We start from the raw sequence: 26,568 nt of genomic DNA, 5'->3' as shown, positions 1-26,568 counted from the left end.
TTCGACAAACAAGTTATAAACTTGTCAGGAAAATCTTTTATGAAACTCGTTCTGCTAAATGACAGTACTGACCATTTGTAATATGCCTTCCATCCCGAGCTGAGCATCATCTTGTTCTTCTTGAGAAAGTGCACTGAAAACCAAAAATGACATAGCATTACATACATGCAGTGCCAGTCATATGAAAGCTGATCTCATGAACATTATGTAAACCTCTACAACACTTTGTGTTGCAATGAAAATAACTCAACTAAACATTCAAAATCATGATCTAAAATTTGCATGAATTTTTGAAAAAGTAATTCATCCATAGTTACGTGACAACAACAAGGGTCTTCACTAACTAATGGGTGACAGCACAGTAGCTATGCCTATCTTTCAGATAAAGTTTATTTTATTGAAAGGGACCTGCAAAAGCAGGGTCATGAGGCTAACAACACAGGGAGCTGAATTAGCAGTATCAGTTCTTTTTATATGTAATCTGCTGTTTACCTACTTCACCCTAGAGGCAATCTGCTATAAATGTGACTTTGTCTGCATAAATTCTAGTGTTAAAATGCCTAGGTTAACGGCACTCAAAACCCTGTTTAACTCACTCATCCTAGATTTACACTTGTATGACTTAAACTGATTGGACTGACAGGTGCACAGACACAGGCAGCTGTTCTGGATAGACCATCACAAGAAATTTGTGCTTCAGTTTTGATGATTGAAATTCTTGTCTTGGATAAGTCTTTTACTAATTACAGATATTTACTAATTGCACTTTGTCTGCACATTGCCCCCTTACAGTTTATCAATAACAGCTATAACCAAACCCACTAGAATGTGCTATCTTAGCACTCCAGCTTCTTTTCCAAATATGGAAACTTTTACTACAGAAAAAGCAAGGTAGGGTCTTAAACACTTACACTGAAGTTTCCGCCTGCAAACTAATGGGTGACAACATGTTAACTAAGTCTATTTTGCATGCACAGTCTATGGCTTCACCTTGCCTATTGCAGAAAAAAAATTCTAGGACAGTGTGTAGATAAAAAGAAGTACACAATGATATTTACAGCAATCCCTTTGTACCTTAATATGTTTGTTGTAGCTTTCCTCTCTTGCGGCAGCAGATCTGGATCTCGCAACACCTCTTCTAGTAGACTGATCACCCCCACCTTCAGCTCACTGTTCATTTCAAAGTCCTGATTGAAACAACACATGCATATATATTTATAGGGAAGCTTAGACTTGAAGTTAAGATTAGAGTAGTGGGCACTCACAGAAAGATTCATTTCAGTGGTTTATTGTGTATTTAACATCTAATTAAGCTTGCACTCATATATGACAGTGGGAAGGGGAAAGGGTGAGGTTGTACGTGAAGGGAACAGAGGTGATGAGAGGTGTTGGATAGGTATGGTGTTAAGAAGAGAAATACAGGGGAACAAATAGTAACCAGAATTTGCCAAGGAGATGGAAATGACTTTAGTGAGCATGTGCTTTAAGATAGGGAGGAACATGGGGTGAAGCATAAGAATGGAGGAAAGTGAACACAGCTGGACTACATCTTACACAGAAGGTGGAATCTGAAAGGCTGAAAAATGCAAGGACATAGTCTTTGTGGAATATGATGTTTGCAGATGACATTGTGATCTATAGTGAGAGCAGGAAGCAGGTGAAGAGATGCAGGTCTGCGAGACAGACACATCCAGATTTTGTATTTTCGAGACAGAACAAACCCTATTAGCAGTTCACTATGATGTGAACCAGTGGGGGGACTGAAAACCTATCTACACCTTTACCTTAGCAAAAATTTGATGTATTTGTGCCCGATTCCATCCTCCAGTTACTCCAGTTCTCATTCATTACTGACATTATCCTATCATACCTCAAATTCTCATGTCTTGAAATAAATTGCCCCAAGACCATTAATAAAGGCGTCTGTGTTCAAAGATGACAGCACCTCCAGTCGCACAGCTCTCGCTGTAAGACGCCTTTCACACTTAACCTAAGAAGGCCCAAAGCAATCCTCTCTAATCTGAGTAAATGGAGATTCATCTGGAAAGATCATCAGCTGACGTCCCATTGCTGCTTGAAGTCTATATTTAGCTAAAATCCTCCTTATATTGTAGCAGTAGTTGCACCTGGAAACAAAAAGCTTTGCTGAAACTGAGAAAGCATGTGATAATGTCCACTCTGCCATGTTTTTGGATGTACATGTTGAAGCACAAGGTCAGAAGTGTGAAGATCCCAAGCCAATAAAACCTGATGCCTTGCCTCCTCTGGTATAGCGCTCTACTAAGCCTAACCCAACTCTCAAAATGCCATCCATAAGCTTGAAAATAAGCCTACTGAGGTGACTGCTCTTCTTCATATTTCACCTTTCTGCAAACCACTGATCTCATCTGAATATTTCTTCTTCTGAATTAGCAAATAGCAACTAACTCTGAAGCCTTGCCTCAAGCCAGGCAAGCTGACCTAGGCTAGATTCAAAGCTGTTTTTAGCTGTCTCCTTCCTAAGCTCCAAATGAACCTAATTAACCATGCAACCCTCCCCCGGATCAATCTAGAAAGAAAATTAAATGATGAAATCCAAAAGTTTGTCCAAATATTAATTTACATCACTGCCTTGACTCCTTTCTAAACACCTTGTCCATTCTACTCGCAGCTAAATGAGCTGTACATGTCCAAGGGCATGTGAGGAATGCTAGTTTGTTTCAGTGGAATTACACTGAGCAGAAGCAGAAGCAACATCTCCAAAGTTATAAGATTTAAAGGGCCTCTCAGTATTATAATGTACAAGCTGTCATCCATCTAGATTGTCCATGCTTGTGCAAGAGTGGGTGGCAACATGTCATCCCAGCCCAGATGTTAGTAGATACCATAACACAACATAACAGGTCCCGAAAACTTAAATGGGTCATAGAGAGGACTTACAGTGGATAATATCCTTCTCCTTGTGAGAGGTTTGCTCTTAAATGTTATTTAAACACTCAATGCTCTCTCTACTGGCAAGTTTTCACTGTCCAAATCCAAGTCCTTAACCTTTGATCTCTCCTGCTGAGGTATGGTAGCAAGCATAACTCGTCTGTTACTAATCTGTTGCTTGTTGGTGAACTTAAAGCCTCCTTAAGCACAGAGAGGACCAAATGCTTGAAGCTGCCTCCTCTTCAGAACCAATAGTGACAAGACAATCATCTACATAAAAACCACATAGAAGAGTGACTACAACCTCTAGTCTGAATTGCTGCCTGTTATCCTCTGTGCATTTCTCCAAAACAAAACTTACACAGTTTGGAAATGAGGTGCCTGCAAATCTGTACTGCCATTCTGCATTCTAACTGACCTGGTGTTGATGAACATTAAGGTAGAGTGAACATGGATCAGATTTAAGGCTAAAATGTTGGGTTCTGACTGAGTCAGCATCTTAACATCTGCATGGGAGAGCCACAGGGCCACCAGAGAAATAACAGGTCCAAGTCAGCTGTTGGTACTTTGATCTGACCCGTGCTCACCTCTTTATAGTTGTCAATGCCAGGTATGGTAAACAGGTGAATACAACTACCTTGCTCCTATAATGACGACACAGGAACAACACCAACACAGGGATATCAGATATACCTACTAATTAGACACATTATAACTCTAACATGCACTTTTGAAAACTTTACCAATGGTTTTTAATTTTTCTGTGTTCATTTGTTTTTAAATTTCCCAGCATCTTTTACATCCCATTGGGGTACATTGCCATGATAACATAGACTGCAGGCCTAACTTCCTCTAGAGCAATGAAATTATGATCCATTAATTCTCTGTCTCACCATTCTTGGAAGATTCCTTAGACCTTACTGGATGGTTAGCATGAGGCTCTAAAGTACATTTCTCAAAAATAAATAAATAAATAAATAAATAAATGACAACACTTGATCATTACAGTATAACACAAAGCCAACTTCAGGGGTAATAATCTTTCCAGTTATGAAGCATAGGTCAATGTGAATCAATTTCACCCGCTTTGAAAATGATAGTGACTGCTGATGTCCTGGAAATGCAACAACAAAACAATCCCAAAAGTACTTGTCACTTTTTAGGCTCCTTTTTATCTGTTAGAGCTGCAATTTGCAGATAAGTGTTAACAATTAAGACCATGTTTTTAGGAAGAAGTAGCAGTTTTACACTGTTTACAATGTTGTTATAATAAGTTAGATGTGGCAAAGCATCATAAAAAATTAATAAAACTGTCTAGAAAATTACATCAAAACTATAAGACCAGCAGTAGTAGCGTGTAAAAAGCCACAAACTGAACTGACTTTTGTAGGATGATATTTAAAAAAAATTAAAGGTCATGGCCACATAACACTTAACCTAGGACCAACCAACAGAAGTTTACTTTCCAAGCTAAATATTCAGTTGCAAAAATAGCATCTTATATAATGTAAAATGAAAATTATAATCTTTTCGCTACCCTGGGGAAGATGCTGACCTTTTTCCATGCTTCCTGGGTGGGAGACAAGACATGAAGAGCAAAAAGTACCTCCATGAGGGAAAAAAGTGACGGGAGAAAAGAAACAATCAAAACAAACACAACAACAAACTCTTTCAGGTGGGCTGAGCAATGGTCCAGTTAGCCAGCTCTAGGTTTCTTATAAACTTTCTAGAGCAAATGAGTCATTACTTAGGTCACATTTACTTACATGGCTGACTTTTTTATTGTCAGCTATATACACACAAGGCAGCAGCACAGTATTATTCTTGGTTAGATGCTCAGCATGAAGTTCCTCCTCCCACAGACAACAGTGCTTTAAAAACTTCTTCATGGAGATGACAAGAGCCATGAAGGCAACATTTATCTTCAGTATAATTGCTACCAATTTCTACTACCTTAGCTTTATAGAGAACACCTAAAGTCCAGCTCTTCATTCTGTTAATGTAGTAAAATCTTTCTGTCGTGATGGGTCCAAAATGCTTGATGATTCAATGGCAACAGATCTACCGTGTCACGTTTTACTGCAGTGGCAATAAAACGTCTTTATTCAGCAGGTCTCTTCCTCCAAAGAAGCTTTAATAGAATGGACGAAACTGACTAATACCACTTTCACCCCTCACAAATGAAGCTAAAGTGGTTTATTGCACCATGCACTAGGGCTTGCTGTTATGTTATAGAATATATATATATATATATATATATATATATATATATATATATATATATATATATAAATAAACTTCAGCAACTGTAGTTTCAAAGAAGACAATCACTAGAGCCCTGGACGAGAGTGAACTATAAGGGTGCAGACGTCTGCAGAAGACACAGCTTCAAGCCAGTACGCGAAGGACAACCTGGAGACCGATTTTGCATACTGGAAGTGCATTCTTAGGTGAGATGAGAAGAAATTATTGCGTTTTTTGCCTATACAGATGCTGCCATGTTTATAGAAAGAAGAGAGAGGTTTCACTCCCATAGTGAAACACACTAGTATTATGCTGTAGGGATGCTTCAGTGCATCTGGAAATGGGAATCTTGTCAGTGTGGAAGAAATCATGAAGACAGAAGGATATGTAAAGATTTTGAATGAAAACTTCCAGCAGTCAGCAGGAAAACTGGGTCTGAGTTGTTGCTTAATCTACCAAATTGCTAACGACCCAAAACATACACTGCTCCTGATAAAGAGCTATCTCCAGAAGATCAAAGGTCCATAACGCCTTTCCCTAAAAATTAGTTTGGCAATTAGCTTAACTTTAATGTGTGTTGGACCATATGTTCTCAACTAGTGTGAAGCATGCAAGGAGTTTTGCAACTATGTTTCCAGCTAATGAAAACACATTTTAAAATACCACATTACTCTTAATTAAAAACAAAAAGGTTTTCATTAGTCACTTACATGCAAGTTTTTGTTATTTAGCTTTTGCTTGTTCTAATGACACCATCAAAGACTACCCATGTATAAATATTTTTGTATAAATATTAAATATATACGCAAGACAAGAAGACTGCTGTCTGGGGACTCCTGTCTCTACTACCCAGAGTTCTCAACTATACAGCTACAGTGACATTACACAGGAACAACTATTTATACTGAAACAGAAAATCACCAGAGTCCTTAAATAGGTGAATTTATAACTTAACTGGAAGACTTACCTGGGAATGCTTAGAAACCCAGTGGCGCAGCACATTGAGAACTCTGTTAGTAGCAGCTCTGCGGATGATGAATTCTTTGTCACAGGCTTTCTCAGAATTGTTAAAACCTAGAAGGACAAAACAGAGATCATGGCCATTAAAGATGTTATGTCAGGCAACATTTATTATTTTGGTATCAAGAAAATTTTCATGGTCCTTTCAGGGTTTGGCTTTCATTTTAATGTTAAGTTACTAGCACTACTCAACCTACTCATAAATGTGTATATGTATATGTGTGTGTGTGTGTGTGTGTGTGTGTGGTGTGTGTATTTTTTTTAATACATATTTATTTTTGGCTCTTAGCTTTTACTGACAATAAAGCAGAGGGAATGACATGCAGTAAATTTCCCAGGGCAGAGTTGAACCTGCACCTGTCCAGTAGGTAGCCTTATAACATATAAGTGGTCCATTCAACTAAATGAGCTATATCCGCACCAAAACAGCAGAATTATTTACAAAAAATGGAGAAGACAATAAATCATAAAGTGTTGCTAAAGTTTACAAGGTGCAAAGGTTAATACTGGTGCCACTTGTAAGAAATTAATAATAAGCCTTAGGGCGTCTGGGGATTCCCTAGGGACGTTTTCCCTGGAGGGCCTAACCCGGGGGATGTGGCCATGACCTAGTTAGGGGCTCTGGTGGCTCTTAGATGGTGCTTTCCTTGTGGCTGCGTACAGCGGAGATGGGGGAGGGTCTGTGCTGGCGGACGTTGGTTACTGGCCTGGTAGCCTGGCTGCCCCTGGGTGGGTCCGGGATGGGCGGGGAGGCTTGGGGGTCTGGGGGTGCTCCGCCCCTGGTCTGGGGCTCTGGCTGGGCCTTGGGGGCTTGGGTCCTGGCTGTTGTGTTGCCGGAGCTGTGGGCGGGTGGGTGCAGGGGGTTCAGCCCCAGTGCAGGGGACCTCTGGTGCATCGGCCCAACTACGGGGCTCTCTAACTGGTGGGGAGGCTGTTATATCTTTGCAGGTGGTCTCCTCTCTACAGGAGCTCACTCTGCAGGTGGGGGAGATATATAGGAGAGGTAGAGAATGAACTCAACCTGGGTGTCTATTGTCTTGTGTAATTTGGGAGATGATTGGATGATGGGGTGGGTGCAGTTTTCTCTGGGGTGGAGTCGGGTGGGCTGCCCCGGACTCTGTGGGGCTGGGCGGTGCTGCTGCTGCAGGCCCCGGTCCGGATGGGCCTGGGCCCCCTTGCCCTGGTGGGTTCCAGAGTGTGGGGGTGCCTACTGGGGTCAGCAGGGGAGCTGGCCCCAGTAGGCCGCTTGCCCCTCCCTTTCTTCCCTCCCCATCCTCAGCTGCCTCCCTCTTCCCGCTCTACCACACCCACACACACACGCAGGGCTTGGGGTGCAGGTATGTCACCAGGGTGCAGGGGAGGTACTCCCCCTCTGTCCCCTTCTGTCCGCCTGTGCCTCAATTTTATTCTGCAACCTAGACATCCACATTACTCACACTCTCACATAACACATACATATAGGGCCTTAGGGGTGGGCACGTTTTATAGCATCCAGAGGATGGTCGGTGTACTCCAACCCACCTCTGGCGCTGGTGCCCTACCCTCAATTTTAAATGCATATAGACACTGAGGGTTTTCGGGAGGAGCCGTGCTGCTCTCTGATAGGAAGCTAGTACCATGCTCTCCTGTGTTTTAAATGCACTTTAGAACAGCACACAGCAGCACTACATATGAGCGGGCGGAGGGAGGTTTGGGGTCTTCACTCACCCCGGTTCTGTTAGCCGTCAGGGCTGGGGGGCTGGGAGGAGGTGCTGGCCTCAGACTGGGGTCTGGGATGTGGGGCCTCCCTGCTACTGCAGATAAGGAGGTGGTCCGCTTGCCTCCACCCCAGAGAGAAGGGTTACATCTCCTGGGTCTAGGTGCAGCTTGCACCTCTGAGGGCGGGGGTACCTGGACCTGGGATATAGAGTATGTTTGGGGAGTGTGACTGTCTGTGCAGTGTCTATTTGTGTCTGTCTACACGTTGGGTGAGTGCCGAGTATTTGGTTGTGTATATGGGGGTGGCAATGCACGTTTGTGTCCGCGTGCGCCTGTTCGTCTGTGTCTATATGTCAGGTTGGGTCTTAGACTCAACCTCTATGGGTACATCTCAGGCCCTCCAAAGTACGGAGGCCTATCTCCCCTCACCACACTCCCTGCCGGTGGCTGATGCCCTCAGACGTTGGTGTGTTGGTGGTTCTTGTTGACTGGGGCTGGGCGCTCATGTATGTACCGGCTCACTCCTGGTGGCCGACTGGTGGGGCCTGGCGCCTGTGGCCCGGCTGGACCCTTTCCGGGGGGTGGGGTGCCCTCGGGCCTCTGGGCCGGAAGCTCGGTCCTCTCTGGCACAGCTGGCTGCCGGCAGAGCCCGCGGGCACGCCACTGCAACCCCCTCTGGCCTCTGCTCCGTAGCTGCTGGGTGACCTCTCGTTTGGGGCTCTACTCAGCTCTTCCCAGGAGGGTGGCACGGTTCCCCCCCTTTGGTGGTCCTCCTCGGGTCCTCGTACTCTGGGGCCTCTGGATGTCTGGGGCCTGGATCTCCTCCATACCTGCTTCATGCCCTGGGGGACGGGGCTATGGCTCCCCACACTCCCTAGCAGATCGTTACATGGAGAAACCTTTGGAATACAAGCATGCTGATCCACACAGGTGTGCACACAGGTGTACCCACGGGTGTTCACAGACGTGGACTACACCTTTCTTGGCTGCTGCCTCAAAGCACATTGTGCGCTGTCTATCTTGCGTGCTGCACAATAGCGTTTAATATTTAGTATTAAACTGTTATCTACTGCTAGCTAGTTTATTGTGATGGTGCTGTATTTATTATGTTGCTCTTTTTTGTTTGTTTTCGCTTCTGTTTTTTTTTCTCCATACAGGTGATCCAGGTGTTTTGTTTGTTTTTCTTTCTTTCTTCCCCCCTTTCTCACTGTCTCTTCTCCCCTTTGGTTTTCTTTCTTTCTCTCCCTCTCTTTCTTTCATTCTTTCTCCCTGTCCTATCTCCCTGTCATTTCTGTCCCGTTTGTAGCAACCGAAAATAAAATAAAATAAATACATAATTATAATAAAGGTCAATAAAATGGACCAATATGGCAAGGCCATGATGATCCACTTGGTAAAATAAATCCGCTTGGCATCTTTCTTGGCCTTAAGACAACAATTCTGATGGCTAAAGATCCAAACGGGACAACAAAAAAAGAAAAAAAGAAATTAATAATAAGCCACTAAAACAACAACAACATTTCCAGTTATATATTTTTTTTCTTGGACTCTAATAGAGTAGCTTTGCATGATTCATTTATTGATGCATATTTGTCTTATACTGGGCCTTGGTGAAGCTCCTCAACTTTCTAAAGCAGGGGTCTCAAACTTAAATGAGCTGTGGGCCACTGCTGACACTGTCATCTTTATTGCTCAAGTAGTACAAAAAGCAAACAAACAAACAAGAAAACACCCACAAATATTTCAACAAACAACAAACAAATCCTCCCTAACAAAAAGTAACGGGCTAAATTGCATTATTTTTCTTCATGTCAATGTACGGGCCATGAGCAGAGGTGATGTGGGCCATGAGTTTGAGACCCTTGGTCTAATGGAAACAGTTTATTTCGATTTTCTGCCTCCAAAAAATTAGGTTTTGAAAACTAGGTAGCCACATCAGTGTCTGACTTCACAAATGCACTTCTGGAAAAATCGTCAAAAATCCCCATAAACACTCTCTTTAACCTTGTGGGAAGCCATCCCAGAATTGCTGAGGCTACTATAGCTGCAAAACATGGGTCGACATCATATGAAATCCTATGGATTCAGAATGGGATATCACTGAAGTTCATGAGGGTGTGAAGTCAGACCAGTGAATATTTTTGGCAGGATAGTGTTTCTACTTTCCGTGACATCATAAAGAGCCAGAGTAGGAAAAAAAACTCCCTCAAAATGCCTGAGTTTGTTTCCTGAGCTTTGGGCTCACAGAGTTTCTTTACAATCATATTTATCTCATAATTTGGAACCCTGGGAATGGAATATGAGCATTCACCAGTGTAACAGTATATACATGTCAAAAAACAAACAAAGGCATAGTACTATTAAAAATGGAAGAGTATTAGAACTTTGAGACTTTTACAATCAAATACATCATCACAACAAGGCGACTGCACATACATTTTAACTAATAAAAGTTTGTAAATATAGGCTTTTAGCTACTGTTTTTAAAATCCTGATGGAGTCCTGAGACAAATAAATAGGGTCAACAATTTCAATATCCTCTGAATCAAAGTTTTTTTTTTACCTTCTGTATAACATTCTTGAGTACAAGAGTAGAAGCTGTGAATTTCTAAGCACTAACATTTTTGCAGCAGATGATTTGAGCCCATCATTACATCTAGCAACCTCTTAATATTAATTTAAATGACACCAAAGCAACAGTTCCCTTCCTCTGGTGTGCATCTTTGGATCTTGATGAGTTGACATGCTCACCCTGGGAGCTGCTATGTCCAGCAGCAGCAGTGGCGATTGCAAAAGCTGAAGCTGGTGACATAGAGCAGCGAGAGGTCTCCCCTGATGTAACTGCAAGGAGTCAAAAACATTAAAAAACAGCAAGAAAAAGAGAGCCTGCTCGCTTTACACAGTCTGTTATAAATAATGTGTAAATATGTTTGTGTTATTGGTAATCATCATATTATGAGGACAAATCTGTTTACATAGTCATCTCATGTGAAAGTTGTTTGGCATGGGGACAAAAAAGAAAGTCACCAAAAATAAAATTATTAAACAAATATAAGTGGTGTTGTGAAGGTACCTGTGGGGTTTCCACAGCTCTTCACACACAGTACCAGCATACACCAGCAACCAGTGTAATGAGCAATCAAACCTCAAATCAGGAAAAAAATTACTATAACTATAAAATTACAATAGAAGTGTAACTGGTAGGGGTTACACCTCTATTGTCAGCCACCTTGACCATTAAAAAGGGTCTGCCTCAGCTGCCATGCTGCCATACTCAGATCCCAACATTTTTGAAACATCTTGCTGCCATAAAATTTAAGATAAGCTAATATTTTTCATGAAATAATGAAATGAATCAGTTTCAACAAATATATTTTCTATGCTGCACCATGAAAAAATAAAACCATGTTTAGTGTACTCATTGTTTTCCATGCCTCTAGAGATTTAGAAAATTGTGTGTGTGTGTGTGTGTGTGTGTGTGTGTGTATTTGGTACCTCCCGATTGACGGTAACGGAGATGCCTCGGTGTTGAAGGCGAGCGGCAGGGGGATGTGTCACCTGGCTCACTGGTAGCTGGTGACTCAGGAATGAATTTGTCCAGGGATACTGACTCCAGGACAGCTGTTAAGGAATATACTGCATGTAACATCTGAAACAAGTATTGGAGCATTTTTTAATGAGTATACAGTACTGAGGGTAGAAAACAATCACGTGGGAGTGTAAAACACACAGAGAACAAAAGTAACTTAAAATATTATTAGGGACTATCGAGCACATGCTGAAAATAAGCCATCTCCTATCTAAGATTAACAAGTTAACTGAGCCGCCAAGCAATCCCAAGTGACATGGACCAAACACAACCTAGTCTCTTAACCCTTTGAGATCGGGTGGCTGTAGCTCAGGTGGCAGAGCAGGTCAGCCACTAATCAGAAAGTCGGTGGTTCGATCCCAGGCTACCTCCTAGCTGCATGCCAAATATCCTTGGGCAAGATACTAACCCCATGTTTGCCTACTGGTGGTGGTCAGAGGGCCCGGTGGCGCCAGTGTCCGGCAGCCTTGCCTCTGTCAGTGCGCCCCAGGGCAGCTGTGGCTACAATGTAGCTTGCCATCGCCAGTGTGTGAATGGGTGAATGACTGAATGTAGTGTGAAGCGCTTTGGGGTCCTTAGGGACTAGAAAAGCACTATACAAATGCAGGCCATTTACCATTTATCTATGATGACATAGATTTCAAAGGCCCTAACTGTACTCTAAACATACATTTAGGAGAAACTTTTTTGAAAAAGAAATGTGTGTACTTTATGATGTGCATCAGAATGATTTCTTTCTTTGCTGCCTGACTCCTAAGACTGGGGAAAACAATGTAAGAAAAACCAAAAATGATATTCTGATTAACAGGGATAATGAGGGGATTAACAGCTTGAACCTAGTCATGACAGTACTGAAGTTTGTGTTGTCTCTGATACAAAACGTTTCCTAGTCCCTAAGACCCCCCCCTCTTCCCCCCTTGTTCTGCTCTGCAGTGTTAGTAATCTTTTCAAGGCAGCATATAAACCTGTTCTCTGCCTGCTGCAGGTTCAGGATAGAATGGTCCTCCAGTTTGCAGTGAAACCCCAGAGCAGAACAAGGACAGTCATGGCCACCTATAATCCAAGACACTGGAACATGGGTCAAGAGACTGTAGAGGCAGTTAAGTGACATCAAAGACCACCAATAAAAAATTGCTGTGTGACCCAGTGTTTTGAGTTTCCTTGTATTTTGATATTCGTTGTTTATGTTTTAGTCTCATTTAGTTAGCTAAAGCTCATTCTATTTTGCTTAGGTTGCCATGTATCTTCACCCCCTGTGTTTAAGTCTCCCTAACCGTTCATGTGTTTCAGTCTTTGTCTCCCATCTCCTCCTCTTGTTTACACGTTTTCCCCTTGTGACCCATTCCTTCTGTCATTTGTTTCCCCCCCAGTCATCTTGTTCTGTTTGTGCTTATGTCCCTGTGTCATCTCCAGCCCCTTTTTCCCTCTGTATGTTTTTACAGTGTTCATGTTCCTTGTCTGTGCACCATGTTAAGTCCGCATCTTAGCCTGTCATGCGTTTCATGTCTGCGTGTCCTATGTTGTCAAGCTCATGTCATGTCATGTCATGTCATAAAACAGGAATATAACTGTTTTAGTTTGAAGAGTTGTGGTGTCCCATGTTCATTCTGTTTAGTTTCACTTCCCCTGTGGTGTCATTATTCTAATCAGCTCCAATCAGCTCTAAGTTTAGTTTTGCATCAGTTTAGCTTGCCCCTTCGTTTGCACCTTTTTATTAGCCTCAATAAACGGCTTGCCTTTTGTTAATTCAAGTGACGTTCCACATTCCGTTTTGTCTGCATTTGGGTCCATTATTCCCTCAACACACAGTCAGCTTCCGCCTGGCTGTGACAAAAAAAAGCAACCTGCCTGCTGGTAGGGAAAAACTAGATATAACAAGGCCAGTGGCTTACTGGTTTGCTGTAAAAATAAAAGTGAAGGTTTACAAAATAAAAGTGTGAGGACTGTCTACTAGTAAATTGATCATGGTCTCAGACAACCCTAAAATGCTAAACATGCTAAACCATTAATATACACCCCCCCCCCCCCCTTCCACCCACCCACCCAAGAAAAGTCTACATGGAAAACACTTTGATGGTAGGAAAAAAAACATGTCTGCATTAATTGTACAGCTCTACATATCTTTTGTGACAGTTTAAAGAAATCGTACCAACAGTTAGAAAATTATAATTGTTATTATTTTTAATCTAAAAGGCTCCACAGATAACTAAGCTATGTATTCAAAAAAGAAAGCAACCTTCAAATGAACACCAGACAGAGTGTTCATGTGAATGATTGAACTTGTGGATTACAAGCTGCTCTTCTGACTGCTATTGGACTTTGGAGAGGGTCAATAGCAAAGTAGAAAGCTCTCTTTATCTCCTTATTGTCATTCTCTTCCTTGTTGTTTGTTAGAGAGTTTCTGATCTAATGCTTCAGTGCTGTTTTTATAGTGAGCAGGCTGTCAGCTGTGGCCAGATGGTGATGTAAGAGCACGATTATTCCTGTGTTGGGTAATGGTGACCCATTTATGTCTTTCACTGAGTCTGTTTAGGTGGGCAAGCCTTATCAGGAATAAATGAATGATTAGAGGAGAAAAAGTTCATTAGAGGAGAAAAATGTAAGACTACTTCTGAAACAGATGATACAAATTTTTAAACATACTTGTTTTTAATGTATTATTTTATACTAGTTGACTCTCAGGCATGTGCTTACAAATGTGTTGATATAGGGGTCTCACAGAGTGTGACTCATATGTCTTTGTATTGCAGATACCCACCCCTGCGGAAGCTGCGCCTCAGCTTCCCACAGAAGGCATCAATGCGAGGCGGCTCTCCACTGGCATCCTCCCCTGCAGCTGGACTCAGCTCTGGGGAACTAGGACCACGGCTGAGATCCAGCGGTGCCTTGGTGGAGACAGGGGGTGGTGAGGATACCCCAGAGGCCTGGGGGAGGCTAGGAGACCTTGTGGCGGTGGGTGGAGGGGAGGAAAAGCCAGAGGGCGCTCTGGTAGAGCCAGGTGGAGGAGAGGCAATGGATGGGCTGTGACTAGAGGTTGGGGAGTTGGCTGCAGAAGAGGAACGAGTGGTGGACAGGTCTAGGGCTCCTGTTTTCACACTGATAGGGGAGTTCAGGGAGAGCTTTCGGCAATGCACAGGGGAAGCGGTACGAGAGGGGATGGACAGAGGAGGAGGAGAGGAAAACTTGCGGCACAGCCTTGGCGATTTGTTGTTCAAAGGGTCAGTTCCCCACACGCCCTGGTTGGTTGCAAAGAAGAGCTCCAGGGATCTAAGAGAAAGGAAACTAGCTGATGTGCAGTGCTTGACAAGAACACACTCAAATGATTCATCAGTCCTACTGAGGGTCTTTACTTGGACTGGTCCAGTGCAAGTTGTGTGATCTTCAGACTGTAGTCAGGACAGAGTGACATGATGGACAGACGGTCACATGAATGTTGCTCAATTCTGGGGCAGTGACAGAACAAAAAGAGCATGGAAAAAGGAAGGAATGAGGAGGATGAAAGGAGCAACACAAAATGTGGAAATGGAAAGACGTGCTGCAGGCAGCTATACGTGCTAAACATGAAGGGGGGGAAATACATAGAGGATTCATGAATATTTGGATGCCTGTTACAAATGATGACATGTACCTTACAGGTATGGAGGTGAATGGCTTCTTATAGATGTCAGCCAGCTTGTCGATGACCACAGTAGCTGTGGTGAAGATCCTGTAAGTGTGGAGGAATGTGTTGAGGAAATCTATGGAGAGGAAGCGCAGGTCTGTCAGACGCTCTAGCAAGCGCTCCACACTGGCGTATCGGATCTGCGGGACTTTGCAGGAGTTGAGCGTTTTTGAGAAGCAAATGTCAACATCGTCTTTATGCAGTCGAGCATCAGACCTTCAGAAAGAAAATACCACAGTCAGGTTAAATCAGAATGTTTAGGGGGGTGTCTTTGCTTAGGCTGCTGCCCCCGCGACCCGGCCCCGGATAAAGCGGATGAAGATGGATGGATGTTTAGGGGGGTTAATCAGCCATAGTGTTGTGCAGCCCTGGTGTTCTCCCATATGCAGCTGCACAGACTGACTTTTTCCACCAGAAAAACACCCAGCATGTAGCAGCAGCTTAAACCATATATTATCTTTCATAGGATCTGTAGTTGATAATATATGTGCTGCTTTTGAGAGATGACAAGCTGTTCTGTTTGTTCAGAAGTTGGAAGCGAAAGAAAACTTAGATGTGCCTAAAGACCCCATAACAACTGCCAAGACACTAGTGAGTAATTTAGCCAAGTTGGGAATTGTAGTTTTGAAGAAGACTATCTCTAGAACCCTGCACAGGAAGGGAGAGGAGAGACCATCAAATCTGTATCTGCTTGGCAGATTTGTCAAAGAAGAATAAGCTGGGATTGCTCAGGAGACGTGTGAGACTTCTTGAAAACTACAACAGATGCTGCAGGCTGTTCTCCAGCATTTCTGGTAAAATTTCCATTCACTGAATATTAAAACAGTTAGATGATGAAAACAAAACGGAACACTAAAACATATATTTTAACGAATAACTTTTTTATTAATGTCCATACCTAATATTCATCTTAACCTGGGTTGTTAGGTCATGTCACCCACGGCACTGACAATGACCACGGATGGTATAACAGAGGACTAAGTCAGGCACATAGGATTTTATGTAGAACAGTCGAAGGGAGTCATACTTAGTGCTATCAGGAGGTGAGGTGAAGGAAGGCCAGACATTACAGCAGAGGTGAAAGTTCAGAGGAAGACATGCCAGATTTTGAGGACAGTGAGCTTGGGCAAAATGAAAACCTCCTAGGTTGATATGGACAAGGACAGCTCTGGAAGATAAGAGTGTGTGAATTGGAATTAACAAGTTCTTATTTCCCTTTCTAAACATGTCTAAAACCTTCAGAGCCCTAGACTGCAACCTGGGTGCCTCAAAAACTGGTCTTCTCCAGAGTGTTTCACCTTCCAGTTCTAATGTCTGGCCTTCCTTCACAACATCTCTTGACAGCTCTGGGTCTGGGTCTCCTACCACAATTTCACCCTTTCCTCTATTACCCTATTTCTGAAATCCTACCAAAACAAAGTTTAGGCTCTCAAATTGAAGAAACAATCAGATTTTTAGCAATAGAATCACAATATCTGAAAACGATGATCACTTAAAAAAAAAAAACTGCAATTCCTGTTATTGTTAAAACAGAGTTCATATGCGTTGGTACCCCAACCCCCACAAATGTGGCATCAATAGAAAGCCCAGGATGTCCTCTTGAGGATGTTAAGAATATACTACATGATGACGTGAAAGTCTGGTTCATCCCATATTCTATTTCAATTGTCATTGCAAATCTTAAGAAATCAGGAATGGTTCAAAACTTTAGCACAGTACTGTTAATTTAAAGATACAACATCTCACTGCTAGATTCTGTAAGATTGCAAACTGCAGTCAACAAAGTATAGGCTTTTCCCCCTATAAAACTGGCTCTGGTAAATCTTTGTGAAAGAAGTCCAATATGAGTCAATGACTCAGTTAAGTTCACTTCCATTCAGTGGTAGCAATACTGAGGTGAATTGTTGAGCATATACTGAACTTTTCTATCGGACAAGTGCTTCTGTTTTTGCTGTTAGCCAGCGTTAGTGAAACTTTCTTTGAAGTAGTTCTAACATTGTTAAACTCCCAAAATAAATTCAGAGTTGTACAACCAATTCTTCTTTTTATGACCATGACAAATATATAAACTTCCAACTACGACTGTAGTTATTTATACTGCACTTTTTCACTCATTTTTTCTTACTTGATCATGTGTGGCACAGAAACTTTGGAGTTTTCCTCAAACACGCTTGTCATCAGGCCGTTGCATCGGATATTATCAATGCACTAAAACACAAAGCAGAAAAAAAGCATGAAACCTTGCCACAGGTAGGTAAATTCAATTCCATCTTTGTACCATTGACTTCTTACCTGGCTGATATCACTTGTCCAGGCAGCTTTCTCCTGGCGGGAAGGAGCCAGGAGAACAATGGAGAAGGACTGACCATCAGGAGGCTCAACCACAATTTTAAACTCCAGATGGTTAAATCCTTGACTTGCTGCATTGTCGGAAATAACAAACAACAAACCAAAACATTAGTCGCACCTCAGTTGAGCTATTATGCATGGAAAAAGGAAATAATGACTGAAGAAAGACACTCACAGTCTTCATCAGTGGCATCCAGTTCCTCAATCAGAGTACACTCGATCAGGGACAACATTCCTCCCTGCTGTTATTGGAAGAGAAAACACAGCTTAAGTTAGTTATGTCATTTTTTATTTAGAAGAATATTTCCCAAAGGAAGAGGGAAAAGCAAAGTAAAAATTCAAAATAATCGTTAATATTATAATATGAACATTTCTAAATAAAAAATTAGGAAGCAGCTGATTGCTGTTTTTAACATTTCCTCAAATATTCCTCAAATATCCTTGAAAGGATAAAGAGCTGGTCCAGTGTACTGCATCCAGGACAAAAACTGGATTGTTCCTCCTGTATTCAAAGTTCAACTAATCTACATCCTCTCTTCTCTAGTACGGTGGCATAGACCTTCCAAGAGAGGCTGAGTAGTGTGAACCCCTATAGTTGGAGCAGATCCTCTGGTCTCCCTTCTTAAAGAGAGGAACCACCACCCCAGTCTGCCAAATCAGAGACGCTGCCCCATAGCTCCAGACAGTATTTCCAGAACCCCACTGGTTTGGCCAAAATCACCATGGCAGGGACCAACCACCTTGCAGCCACAGCTCCTTGCTACAGCCTCAGCAATGGAGGTGCTGAACAATGTCCATTTGGACTCAATGTCCCCAGCCTCCCTTGGAATGCTTTTGAAGTTCAGCAGGAGGTGGGAGTTATAGATCTCACAGATCAGGGCCTCTGCCAGGCGTTCCCAACACACCCTCACAATATGTTTGGGTGTGCCAGGTCTGTCCAGCATCCTCCCCCATCACCTGATCCAACTCACCACCACAGCTCCTCTCTTCACCCAAGTGTCCAGAACATGCAGCTGCAAATCTGATGATGCAATTACAATATTAATCATCAACCTGCGAACTAACATGTCCTGGTACAATGTGCACTTAGAGACATCCTTGTGTTCTCTGCAACTAACAGAGAAGGCGATCGTGGCTCAAGATTTGGGAGTTCGCCTTGTAATCGGAAGGTTGCCGGTTCGAGCCCCGACTTGGGCAGTGTAAAGCACTTTCCTCAGGGACTAGTAAAGCGCTATATAAATACCGACCATTTACTAGAAGTCTGTGGCTTGGATCATATAGATATGGTTTGTATCAGACAGATAGCAAACTGAGGGGCTACACCAAAGCCTGGTGTGAGTTAAAAATATTTTGAAGTATGAATCATGGAAGATTCCAATAATAAAAATGTTGAGATGGGAATTAGCATATGTTTCCTTTAATATTTTTCCCTATTATCTTAAATCACAAGACCGTTATCTTTTGTGTGTGCTGATGCAAAAACAGAGCAAGGAAGGCATTCAAGTTTTCTGCTTTGATGGGAAATAATATTCATGAACATGCTAACCACAATGGAACCAAGATGGCTCCTTTTAGTTTTCATTTTGATTTTGCTCATTTTAACCTTGAAAAATGGTATAATTGTTGAACCTTTAAAGACCACCAGTTGGCTTTTACTATTGTTTTATTTTTGATATTATGCTTAGTGGTTTAAAACTTTTAATGCATCAGTGCTGGTTAGGTCTACCTTAGCAAAGAGTTTTCAAACCAAAGGGCACTGCCCACTGAATAAATAAAATGCAAAGTTGTGAACAGGTGAAGCTGACCTTGAGCAAGTGAAGCTTCCCTCCCGATGTTCGGGTACAGATGAGGAAGTGTTTGGTAAAGAGAAAACATTGTCGCTCTCCTTCCTTCCTCAGTGAGAGAGAGCCCAGGCGCACCTTACTGAGAACACCCCGTTCACTGCTGGATGGTAAATGGATGAGAGAACCTGCCCACAAACAATGAGAATGAGTAAACTGATTAAGAACTGGAATAACATGACTTGGTAAAGCATGAAATACAAAGACAGAAGCTCACCTTGTCTGACGAAAGTTTGACTTGTGTCTAAAAGGATGTCACAGCCCTCTACAATCATCCTTTCAATGGCCAAATTCTTCCTGATGTTCTCTGTGTCGCTGACTTCATCATGTATCATCCTGCCAAAACAAACAATGATGGATGGACAATGGATGTTCTGGGGCCTGTTCTTCGTACCGCGCTAAGTGAGTTAGCTGGATGAGATTGTTGACGATTTCGCGTGATCCTGGATCGTTCGGTTCCCCGAAGCCCATCCGGGACTTGCTGTCATAGCAACAGAGCCGTAAGCGTAAACCTGCTGGGGAGCAGGTTTACTTTATGTAAACAGGATTAGATCGCGGCCACGCAGGTATGTCCGCGTCATTCATACGAAAGCAACAGCGATATTCCACCACTGTTTCACCATAAATAAATAACATCAATGTAACTAAAGATAATGCAGCACTTGATCCTTTTATTGATTTCACACAGATACATACAGGTCATTCCCTAAAAAAGGGAAATGTACTATTAACATTCTATTACATGTATGTGATTATTACAGATGTAATTCATATTTCAGAGTAGTAATTGTAAATTACTTCGTGTAATCAAGATGAGAGACCACGGCTATAAAAGCGAAGGTGGATTTGGGAAGTCTGTCGCAGTCATATCCTGTCCGTTTACGCGAGCAACCCATTGCGGAAGGTGCAAGATTGATAAGGAGAGTCCTCAGAATTCAGCGTATATTGCGGGACAGACAGGATCCTTTAGCTCAGCGCGACAGTGTGCTCATAGAGAGATATCGATTTTCCCGTGAGGGTATTATTTACTTAACCAACTTGTTGACGAGGGGGTGCAGGACCACCACCTGTCTTTTTTTTTGCTCTGCCCTTTTCTTGGTTGCTGTTATGAACAAACAAACAGAGTATTCCAGGGTCTCTTTCCAAGAGACGAAAAGCAGTATAAGTGATAAATATTACCATTCTGTAGAATATTCTTATATTTCACTTTTACTTGTTCCCATGTTCTAGTGGGTCCTGTTGTGGCTCTAATGTGAAAGGGGATATAATATAACATATTATAATATAATATAATGTAATATAATATTGGATAATATGGTGTGATATGATAAATCTACCCTACCGCCTACTGGTGTTGGCCAGAGGGGCCGATGGCGCAATATGGCAGCCTGGCTTCTGTCAGTCTGCCCCAGGGCAGCTGTGGCTACAACCGTAGCTGCCTCCACCAGTGTGTGAATGTGAGAGTGAATGAATAGTGGCATTGTAAAGCGCTTTGGGTGCCTTGAAAAGCGCTATATAAATCCACTCCATTATTATTGTTATTATTGAATTACTTACGAGTTTGATTTGTCAGCAACTTTCTGCCAGCCCTCTCTCCTTGCTTTTGCAGCCTTTGCAGTGTTCCCTTGCGTTTTAATTAAACTCTGAAACTCCTGAAATCCCTCACTCAAGAGTTCTTGCTCTGCTGCCGAAAAATACCGAGCGCGCTCCTTCGACATTTTCGCCGACCAATCAAAGGGTTGCCGATCAATGTTTCTACTATCGATGCGTAGCCCCTGTTGGGCCACCCAGTGATCTCACATTACTTCATCCAGCTATACTAATCGTCAACAACAGGTGTGTTCGGGGAACCGGAATAGCGAGCTCAGAGTTAGCGCGATGATTTGGTCTTGGATGTTTCATTTGATCTTGGATGTAGTAAGCGACGTACGAAGCACAGGGCCCTGGTCTGCTAGTCATGCTCTTTAAAAATATTTTCCTTCATGGCTAATGTTAGTGTGCCTAGGTCTAGTTTTTATTTTGTTTGTTTATATTTCTAGCGCCCTAAGTTCTTTAGTATCTCCTGATTTCCAGTCTTAGGTTCTGTTTAATATGCCTTTCCTTTATTCAGTGTTATGCCTTTTTCATGTCTCTATCTCAGTGTCAGGTCTGCATCGCCATTCTACGTCCCATGTTAATATTTTCAGTTTTGCTTCCCCTTGGTCTTGTCATGTTCGATTACTCCCAGCTGTGCTCTCCTCCTGTGTCTAATTTCCCTCGTTATCACTCTCTGTATTTAAGCCCTCTGTTTTCCTTGATTTATCTATGATTGCCATCATTCTCTGCCGTGTGTTGTGTCTGCCAGCCTGGCTGCTAGTTATTTGTTTTCTCAGTTTAGTCAGCGTTTTGGGTTTTTTTGCTGTGCCTCCATGTTTGCCTCCAGAAATCTGCATTTTGGGTCCTCTACTCCTGCCTGCTGCACACAGACCATTACACCTAAAGCCTGTTGAAAGCTGACTATAACGAAGAGTAGACATCAACCTAATTCGATCCACGAACTCAGGTTTGCCTACAGCAATTTCATAGAAGTACAAAGATTACACAGCCAGACATCCATCAAAGCTTAACATATAAACCTCCAAAATTAAAAATGACTGGTTTCTAATCCAAAATGTTTTTAAAGCTTGTTTGTAGCTTGACATTGTTGATTTGGTTGCCTGGCCCAAGTATTACTCCCAAACTTTTAAATTAATTTATTTCTGATCTATAAGTATTGAATAATTATTCCATAGTTTACTTACGAGGAACACACTGATACAGTTTGTGGGTTTATTTTTTTTTCCTAGAAGGTTTTGCTGTTATATTACTGGCTACATCATCAGCATGCACTTCACACGCTGCTTCTTTGGAGGTGTCTGATAAATCAGAAATATATGGGTTTCTCTCACAAAATTTAAACCTGCAGATTCCCATTTTGCAGTTTTTAAAGAATAATTGCAAACCATTACCTTTCAATACACTGCTCTCAGGATTAAAACAATGTCTTAAAATAGCATTCTTGTTCTGAGAAATGTAACTTTTTAAAGCAACAACATGACTCACAGTACTCCTACTACTTAAACAACATCTAGAGATTGCTTAACTTCTGTTAGATGGCGTGTTGCCATTTCACTTAAGTAGCTTGGTAGATACTTGTCTTTCATTTCATTTTCCACCTAATTATTGCCAGCATAAAATCTTTACCGTTCTCCTTTCAATAGCCACTTTGTTTCTAATATGATATGAAATCTAATATGGGGTAATTGTTTCTATATAATGAAGAGTTTAAGAACTTTCACTACTTTTCAAACACTGTTGTTGTTTTTATCTCTTCTTTTTTTTTTTGCACGCTCTAGTCTAGTGCACTGTCACTTTTCATGTACTACATCAGTACTGAGGCTATTGAGGCAGTTATGTGCTGCAGGTGAAGCCAATTTTAAGCAGAACACTGGTAACTCATGTTTATGTGGTTCATATAAACCTCAGAAACCAAATAACTGATTCAAGCTAACCATATTTTTTTTATTATTATTCAACAACAGTCTGAGTATTTAATCAATACAATCATTTTCTTAAACTGTATTCATAAGCACACACTCACTTTGACAGTTCCTCCAGTTTGGATTTGGCAAACTCAAGACTCTTGCGCTCCACATGCTCATGAGGTGTGTGCGCCAGCAGCTCGTGGAGAGTTCTGATGTAACGGGGAATCTAAAATGTAAAAAAAACCCATGTGACTATTTGTGAAATACACACAGCACTTCTATAAGAATTAATTGTAAATGGTTAAACGATGAAATCCCATCCAAGCTATTCCAAAAAAGTTCCGAATGGGAAATTAACTTTTTAAATAAGAGACTGTGTGAAAGATCCACCACAGACCAAACCATGTACTCATGCTTTTCAGCATCTATTATTAATACGGTTGCAATACACTTCAGACGGCTGCAGCTTTGCAGCCACACACAACAACACCAACACTGCAGGACCTAGTTCAGCCTTTAAGCCGACGAGGCGTGATTGCAGATGCCGCTCAGGTGTCTGCCTCCCCTGCAGTGGCACTGCAGACCACGCCCCACCACAGACTGAAACGAAGATATTAGAGATCTTTGAATGACGAAAAAACAAAGTTATTTAGATTAATGCAAATAAATTTACTATCCTGCCATTTGAGCTCATACACAGTATATCAGTATATGAGGGCAAATATATCAGGTCAAGGCATTTAAAAGTAACCATGTTATATGACTAAATATTATACTTTGACTATATAACGCTGTCTTTATTTATTGTATCATCAGTGTTTGTTGCAAATTATTAAGCCTTACAGTTAAGCATATTACATAGTTTTTATAACAGCAGCTAATGGATTACATTGTTTAATGTAAAAAGTACCTGAAGCATTGGATAAGTGAGGAATGTCTCCAGCATCCGACCCTCGCAGGCTGCGTTGGATTCATACTGTTTCAGCAGCTTGTCAAAGTCTCTGTTCTGTTTACAGTTTGCCAGCACCTGAAGACTGTACTGGTGGTTACGCACAAACTCCTGGTAAATGTTCAGCATCGGCAGTAGAATGTCAAACAGGTCCGCTGGGTGTCAAAAAGAAGTTTAAAAGACAACATCATTGAAGGTTTTCTAGATTTTATTAAGCTTAAAAAAAAAAGAAGATCACATGTAAAAATCCAAGATGTATATTTAACCTCCTAGGACCTGGCGTCCACATGTGGTGGACATCACATTTTGGGTTGTCTAGACCCAAATACTAAATTTTGCTCTACAAGGGCATGCTATCCACTTACGAGGACATTATACTGCCACTGTTCTATCGAAATTTAAAACAAATGCCCTCAATTGTGGATCTCATTTTTCTCAGAAACAAAAATCGGGTAGAAAAAAAAATCTTGTAATTCTTTGTTTTTACATTCATCATGTCCCAATATGTCCAAATATCAAAGAGAACTTAAAATGCATGCCATTGAAGAGTTCAGGTCTTGCATACTGCATACTACACAATGTATTATCAAAAGGTTGTTCTACTATAAAAAGCAAAAAAACAAGTGATTTATAATAATGGGCCACTTTATTTGTGGCCCACACATATCTACTTTAGGGGTGCAACGATACACAAAATTCACGGTTCGGTTCGATACTTTGGTGTCACGGTTCGATATTTTTTCAATACAAAAAAATGTTCATGCCTTTTTAATTTGTCATTTATTAAAATTATAAATATATATTTTAACTCAAAAGTACAGTTTTTAAATTTAACCCTAACCCTTGTGCGTGTTTTTTATTTTGACAGCGAATGCGCACCTGCGGACCACTTATGTGCAGCCCTGGTTATTTAGCTCGTCATATCGCAGCCACAGAAATTATTTTGTCCATGAAACCATAAAGCTGCACTTTCTTTTTGCCTTATAGTCTGATTTGTCATAACTTCTCCGTTTTGTGGTAAGCTTTTCTTTGGCTGTCACTTCTTCACCCTGACCTGTCTTATTTGGCTCAGCAGAACTGAAATGCTTTTACACACTCACTCACATAAGCTCAGCGATTCTCTGTGCGATCAACCTCTCACATGTTTAAGCTTGCTGCGGGAGATTTCACTTGTCATGTTTGCATAGTAAGCTAACGATTAATAAGACGATGTCAGAGGAATTGGTGCACAAATTATCATCACTCACAGATCAGTACTGTCGCTCTCTATACACAGTTCCCACGATTGCAAAGTGAAAGCAAAAAAACGAGCGCAAATTCAAACGCGACTTCAATATGTCACATATTGACAGTGGCTCACCGATGCCAATGACATAATTACCCAGCTACATTTCTGAAAGAATGCAAAAGCATTGACATATATTTTTCCTACAATAGCCCGACGGGCAGGGCAGAGATAGATTTTGGTAGCCCGACTGAAAAAATCGCTAGCTCCGGGACATCGGGCTAGCGATATTGCAAGCCCTGTATCTGATTGAGGAATCACTCATCTTTGGAAAAGAGAGTTTATTACAGAGAAATGGCTCTTTCCAAAATAAAAGCTATACTATCCGCTTCTTCTGGGCTATATTCTCAGCAGCATAAGGAGAATCATGTGCTAACAGCTGTCTAAATGACTCAGCTAAAGTTAGTAGCATGCTTGCTTTTTTTTGTCTGCTTCCACTTGTCTTTGCACTAGGATGATGTCGGCGTAAATGTGCAGTCATATTCGTTGTGTTCCCACTAGTGCTTTCAGGTTAATCTCGTTGAAATGACCTTAACGCCACAACACGGCAAATCTCCGTTAACGAGCTACCGCCGATCGCTCTGTGCATGGGGCTAGACGGCCAACACGTTAACAGCTAACTGCGCTAGCACACTAGTTCACACCAATGTAATTGAGCATTGCATGGCACATCCAACATACTGTTTTACTTTAGTCCATGACTCGCTTACCTTCAGGGTCATACGTCACATGAAAACCAAAATAATTCCAAACGCCAGATCTGAATGAGGGTGGGGGAGGTGCCCTGCGCTCTTCCTTCTGACTATGCTGTCTGTGTTGAGCGCTCACTGGATCTGCGCTGGACAGTGCAGCCTAGGCGGAGTAGTCGAACACAGATTCACTGAGTGCTCAACACAGACAGCATCGTCAGAAGGAAAATTGATAAAATAAATTACAAATGTTGTATTGTTCGATACATATGCGTACCGAACCGAAAGCACTGTATCGAACGGTTCAATATCGATACGAATATCGTTGCACCCCTAATCTACTTCATACAAATCATAATGCAGCAATTCAGTGCATTTATCAACGTGACCATGGTCAAGAAGACCTGCTAAATTCAAACAATGTATTGAATAAGCAAGATTTAAGTGACTTGATGCGTGGTATGATTATTGTCTGCAAACAGGCTGCTTTGAGTATTTCACACACTGCTGATGCACTGATATTGTTCTACATAACAATGTCTAGGGTTCATGGAAAATGGCCAGTGGAGAACATATCTGGCGCGATGCAAAAATATCTTGTTGATGACTTCAGAATAGAATGGCCAGACAGCTTCAAACTGATAGTAAGGCGACAGTAACTCACCTTGTTACAAACAAGGTATTTCTGAAATCTGAACACACAACACATCAAACCTTGAAGCAGATGATCTACAGCAGCAGAAAACCATACTGGGTGTTAGTCTTGTCAGTGAAGAACAAGAAAGTGAGCCCACAATTCACACAGGCCATCTGTCCTGCCATCTATCATG

General features: G+C 41.8%; 1 protein-coding gene across 2 annotated transcripts in view; it reads right to left on the bottom strand.

Moving 5' to 3' along the window:
- Nucleotides 1-26,568, bottom strand: part of rasgrf2a (Ras protein-specific guanine nucleotide-releasing factor 2a) — a 48,641-nt gene that overhangs the window by 4,350 nt on the left and 17,723 nt on the right. For both annotated transcript variants that reach the window (XM_085464425.1, XM_085464427.1), the window contains exons 7-21: nt 23,726-23,919; nt 22,932-23,041; nt 19,530-19,648; nt 19,277-19,440; nt 17,647-17,713; nt 17,415-17,542; nt 17,248-17,330; nt 15,090-15,338; nt 14,812-14,904; nt 14,220-14,728; nt 11,368-11,493; nt 10,624-10,713; nt 6,122-6,228; nt 1,075-1,187; nt 73-133 (exon numbers count right to left, since the gene is read on the bottom strand). In XM_085464425.1, coding sequence (XP_085320551.1) covers nt 73-133; nt 1,075-1,187; nt 6,122-6,228; nt 10,624-10,713; nt 11,368-11,493; nt 14,220-14,728; nt 14,812-14,904; nt 15,090-15,338; nt 17,248-17,330; nt 17,415-17,542; nt 17,647-17,713; nt 19,277-19,440; nt 19,530-19,648; nt 22,932-23,041; nt 23,726-23,919 — 2,213 coding nt within the window. The remainder of the gene's footprint in view (nt 1-72; nt 134-1,074; nt 1,188-6,121; nt 6,229-10,623; nt 10,714-11,367; nt 11,494-14,219; nt 14,729-14,811; nt 14,905-15,089; nt 15,339-17,247; nt 17,331-17,414; nt 17,543-17,646; nt 17,714-19,276; nt 19,441-19,529; nt 19,649-22,931; nt 23,042-23,725; nt 23,920-26,568) is intronic.

Source organism: Copadichromis virginalis, linkage group LG7 (assembly GCF_057382275.1).
Source record: "Copadichromis virginalis isolate Kocher_CV1m ecotype Utaka linkage group LG7, C_Virginalis_male_GT1.1, whole genome shotgun sequence".
Classification (NCBI taxonomy): Eukaryota; Metazoa; Chordata; class Actinopteri; order Cichliformes; family Cichlidae; genus Copadichromis; species Copadichromis virginalis.
The sequence above is the reverse complement of the archived record's forward strand: the minus strand, read 5'-3'. Positions and strand labels throughout refer to the sequence as shown.